Genomic DNA, 5189 nt, shown 5'->3' on the forward strand with positions numbered 1-5189 from the left:
AACTAAAATTTTAACGCCAAAGTTTTGCGTTACACAAAGCACGTATAATGATTGATCGGAAATATAATCTTTTTACTGACAGTGTTAGAAGCATGTAATGGAAACAGATTACTAAAGAAATAGACACAAATCTAGAGAAAAAAAACTTATATGTAAAAATACTTTACTCACATAAAAATACATTATTTTTTCACGAATATCATTTAAAAAAATTAACTTATACTTTGATTTTACTTATTTTTAAATAAAAATAAAAATATAATTCAGTTATTAAAAGAACACATATTTACCTCTTTTCTAGAAAAAAAACCTTAAAGTAGTTTAGAGGATGTCAAGTACTTAAAGAATTCCCTGTTACCCCGACCCTCTTTTTTCTCTCTTTCACTTCAATCTTACCCTGTTCTTCTCTCCTCTCACTCTCTCTCTCTCTCATTGTCATATCTTTATCTTTGTAGCTGCATTAAATAGTTTCCACATCAAACTCATAATCATCACGCCTGCCTTCTTTCACCTCACTCTTCCATACCTTCCTCTCTTTTCTTTTTCTCCACACTTGCTCTAAAGCACCCATCTCTTTCCTTCTTCGCTCTTTTGTCTCTCAAATGTCCATTAACCACTTCCAGTAATTCAAACAAAACAATCCAACGACAAAACAAACTCCTTCTATGGAACCAACCCAAACCCCCCCTTCTTCAAAGCTTCACAACCCTTCCTCAATTTCCCTTGAAAACTCCCCCTGGACCTCTCACTTCTACCCCGCCATGTTCCTATCCTCCATCCACGCTGCCCGCCACTTCAACCTTAACCATGACGACGACGAAGAGCTCGACGACCAAACATCCAATCTCGACACCCTAAACCCTAAACCAAATCCCCCTGAAAACCACCAGCTAGGCCATGAAACGGAACCCATGTTTGAAAAGCCCTTAACCCCCAGCGATGTTGGCAAGCTGAACAGGCTTGTAATCCCCAAACAACATGCCGAGAAATACTTCCCGCTAGGCAGTGACTCCAGTGATAAAGGGTTGTTGCTAAGTTTCGAAGACGAGTCAGGCAAGTGTTGGCGCTTCCGCTACTCGTATTGGAACAGCAGCCAAAGCTACGTGTTAACAAAAGGATGGAGCAGATACGTCAAAGAGAAGCAACTTGATGCTGGTGACATTATTTTATTCCAACGACACCGCACGGATGGTGATAGATTGTTTATAGGATGGAGGAGGCGCGGTGCAGCAGTGGTGGTTGCACCGGCGGCTACTGATGGCGGAAACGCCGTGATGGAGAATAATGGCGGTGGTGGTGGGGGTGGAAATGGAGGGTGGAGTAATAGGCGATTGTATCGAAGGTATCCTCATCTTGGACACATTCAAGGTCTCGAGGCTAATGTGCCATACCAACCTGACTGTATTCATACAGGTATATATTTATTTTCTCATTGTAAAACTCTTATCTATTTATCTTCTTCAAAGAAATGGATTTTATTTTTAAAAATTTTAGGAATAATACAAAATTGAAAATTATTGGCACATGGAAGTGCGTGAAAGACACTTTCCAATTACATGGGAGCAATGTGGTTGTGTAAGACTGTTTCTATAATTTGTTCTTTTAAATTCTACTAACTCCGGAACGACCATTTATTATGGGGATTAGGAGTACCAATATCTACATAACCCCATATATGTGTATGTTCCAAATGATTTTGTTACCTTCACTTTAATTAGTAAGCATTAAGAAACTTTTTCTTATGATAGCTTCAAGTATTCTTCTTCCTTTGTGTCATTGGAATAATAAACAAAAAAGGCGAACAAAAGTAGATGGAATTATTCAGTTAACATTTCTGGGTAGCAACTTGGAGTTCATGGATTAATATTACATATATTGAGAGATAGTAGTGTTTTTTATTTGCCATTGCAGGAAGCATTGTTCAAAACCAAGCTACAGCAGCGGGGAACCCAAAGAGGCTGGTGCGGCTATTTGGAGTGAACCTAGAATGCCACCAGCTAGACGAGTCCCCACCATCCACGCCTGCTAGCTCGATGGTGTCGAGCCAGGGTCCAACAGCCCACCAGTTTTATTAGTTTTCCCTCCTACACTTGAAACTACATGGTAAGCAATGCATTTATAATAATTAATAAAATATCGAGATGCTGCATGTCAGTTAGCGACTTGATTTTTGCTGCTGCTTCTAATGAGACAGATGAACAAAGCATTGATAAAGGAAGGTCGACCACTTAGCACGTGGCCTATTTGTATTACTCTAATTACTAAACTATGATTAAGTAGCGACGTGGTTTTCTTTCGTCCCAACCATTTTCCCTTATAAAATAATGTCTAAAACCAGACATCAATTGGTGAAACAATAAGTGCCCCATCCAAGCTGTCGAACACAGTAGGATTTTTCAGGATAATATAATTTTTTATCTCTAATAAAAAATTTAAAATTAAAATAAAAACGGGCCCCTAAGTAGGCAGGCAGTTCATAACTTCAAATCGACTTAATCCACTTTTATAATGATTAAACTCTTCATTATTTAATCTGTTCTTTTTTCCCCTATGATTTAATTTTGTTTTCACCGGAAATATCATGATAAATCATGCTTTGTAGTTAGGGCAAGCGACAAACCGACCGAGCCGAACTTTGTAATGGTTTAGTTTGCTAAGGAAGTAAGTTACTGGTTTGAGTCTAGATAGCCCATATAATTCAACCAAAATAAAGACTTTAAAAATGTTAAAACATTCCAAGTAGCAATGATGAGATTGGGAAGTGAACTGGAGAGAGCCCACAGAAACCCAGATTGTTAGTTAAATTCCAAAGTCAAGATTACTGAATCAACATATTTTTTTATGCAAAAAAAGCTGGTCATTCATTATTGGCGATTATAAAGTAATTTACTGTATGTTTGAGAGTATGATTATTTGTTTTGGGTGTTTATGATTGTAACAGGTCAGGAATGGATATCGTCCCGAGACATGAAGCGGATGAAAAAGATGAGGGAGGGATAAGATCTGAAGATGTGACATCCAGGAATTGACTTTGAATATTGAAACCCCACTTGGAAGGTCACAATTAGAGAACGTTTATGTGAGAAAAGAAAAGCAAAAAAATATACTATATATATTTCTTCTTAATTTTATTTTTCTTCAAAGTGGACGAAGCTTAATATATCTATATCTATATATGTCAAGAATTAGGCAAGTTTCCATTTCCAAGGCAGGGATAGTGAGAGAAGGTGGGCAAATTGAATGATGGAATTGAGAGTTGGGAGTAAGAAGGGTGGGTGGTGTGGTAAGCAAGTATGCCAAATGGGGGAAAATGGGCAGTTTCCACATCTTATTTGAGGGACTGCTGAGATTCAGCCTCAACATCTTTATTTATTTATTTATCAAGAGACTATGCATAATAATGGAAGGGTATGGTGCCATGGTGATGGTGGGTGGAGGTCCTTGATTAGATGGATGACAGCCCAGTATTTCCAGCAACCCACACTTCTCTCTCTTTATGTAGCCAATGCTGTTTTTGATGCTCTCCTGTGTAAGTTGCAGAAATCTGAATAGAAAGCCTTATAAATAGATATCATTTTCATATATTTATTCTCTATAAAAATATTCTTGAACCCCATTGTTAGGATTTCGACTCGATTAAGTAACGAATAAGTTGAACCCCATTGTTAGGATTTCGACTCGATTAAGTAATGAATAAGAAAATAATAGAATAAATTGAGAAATTGAATACACAAATTTAACATAGAAAAGCCCCTCCAAAGAGGATAAAAAACCACGGGCAAAGATAATTTTACTATAATAGCAAAAGAACGAAGGGTACAAAAGATGGAGATAAAAACTAAACCCCGAAAACCCAAAAATAAAAAAACCATAAAACGTAAACACAAAATTCTCTAAATGTGTTATGAGTTCTAATCTCTAATGGATGTGTTTTCTAAGGTTGTAAAAGAGCCTATTTATAGGTTAAATTTATAGATTAAATAATAATAAAATAATCTAAACTAATCGAGTTTAACTAAAAGATTATTTTTAAATTTGATTGAAAATAGAGTCATATTTAACAGAGTCAAACGAAAATGCTTAAAATTTGTTCTATCCCCAAGTTAGAAACTATTTTGGAGAGCAGAATTTAAATTATAAATTTTTAGAGTTAAAAATTATTTGATATTTTATTAATGTAAAATTTTACAATTTTCAAGAGATTAAATTATAATTTCTTTTATTTGTAAAGAGGATATAATTTAATTTTAAACTTTAGAGGACTAAAATATGATTTTATTATTAAATTAACTTAAAATTTTATAAATATTCAAAAATTATAAGAGTAATTTTCTTTTGTGGGAGCAAAGGACTGCCTGCTCTCTAGATTAATTCATTTCCTTTTTTTTCTAAAAGAAAATAGAACATATAAAAAATGTGGTCCCTTGAATAGATAAATATATGCAATGTGCAAAGATATCAACTAGCGGGAAATATCGAAGTCTCTGATTATAAAAAAGGAAATTTTGAAGTCAAATTAGAGAATACGTCATATATCGCTAAGAATAGGGTTCCATTCTTATCAGATCATTTATATATCTATTATTTTTCAGTTTGCCTCATCTGAATTTCATATCTAGTCTAATGGGATATTTATATCATGTAAATATACGAGTATAAACTTCAAAACTATTAAAATAAACCATATAAGTAGCTTTTAAATTTTAAATTTATTTATGTCGGAATATTACAAAATAATTAGATGAAAGTGTAACTATTTTTTGTAACTACACGCTCTTCTAATTAAGAATTTTATTTCTCTGGACATGCATGATTGATAGAATGTAATTACCTCCTACTTTTTTTGTCATATTTGGTAGTATAAATTGTAATTTTATAACCACATAATTTAAAATTTTAAAAATATTAGTTATTATAAAAATTATTAATAAAACTTGATTTTTTTTTAAAAAAGTAGCAAAACTTAAAACAAATAATACGTTAGTCCGAGAAAATATTCGTCAATATGAGTACCAATAAAATTAATAAGAAAAATAAACATCCTATGCAATTTTATCTGATTACTCTAATATTCTATATTTATTGGGTAATGTTCTAACATTAAACATATACTCTTTGTTATCATCAATTGGTTATTGACCAAGTATAAATAATAAATAATAAATTCTCGTAATTTATAATAAATACTA

The 5189-nt window shown here is 33.4% G+C and overlaps 1 protein-coding gene across 1 annotated transcript; it reads left to right on the forward strand.

Annotated features, from left to right (window-relative positions):
* The first annotated feature begins 348 nt into the window (after positions 1-348).
* On the forward strand, positions 349-3584 carry LOC108458417 (B3 domain-containing protein At2g36080-like). The gene is made up of 3 exons (XM_017757804.2): positions 349-1413; positions 1912-2103; positions 2942-3584. Exons 1-2 carry the CDS (start codon positions 666-668, stop codon positions 2073-2075), a joined length of 912 nt encoding a protein of 303 aa, XP_017613293.1. The 5' UTR covers positions 349-665; the 3' UTR covers positions 2076-2103; positions 2942-3584.
* The last annotated feature ends 1605 nt before the right edge of the window (positions 3585-5189 follow it).

This window comes from Gossypium arboreum, chromosome 4, assembly GCF_025698485.1.
Source record: "Gossypium arboreum isolate Shixiya-1 chromosome 4, ASM2569848v2, whole genome shotgun sequence".
In the NCBI taxonomy this organism is placed as follows: Eukaryota; Viridiplantae; Streptophyta; class Magnoliopsida; order Malvales; family Malvaceae; genus Gossypium; species Gossypium arboreum.

What these genes read in the sequence shown, in the direction of transcription:
- LOC108458417 (XM_017757804.2), top strand. Translation starts at nt 666, where the DNA reads ATGGAACCAACCCAAACCCCCCCTTCTTCAAAGCTTCACAACCCTTCC. An exon ending in ACCTGACTGTATTCATACAG is followed by an intron (nt 1,414 to 1,911) that starts GTATATATTTAT and finishes TTGCCATTGCAG; the next exon opens with GAAGCATTGTTCAAAACCAA.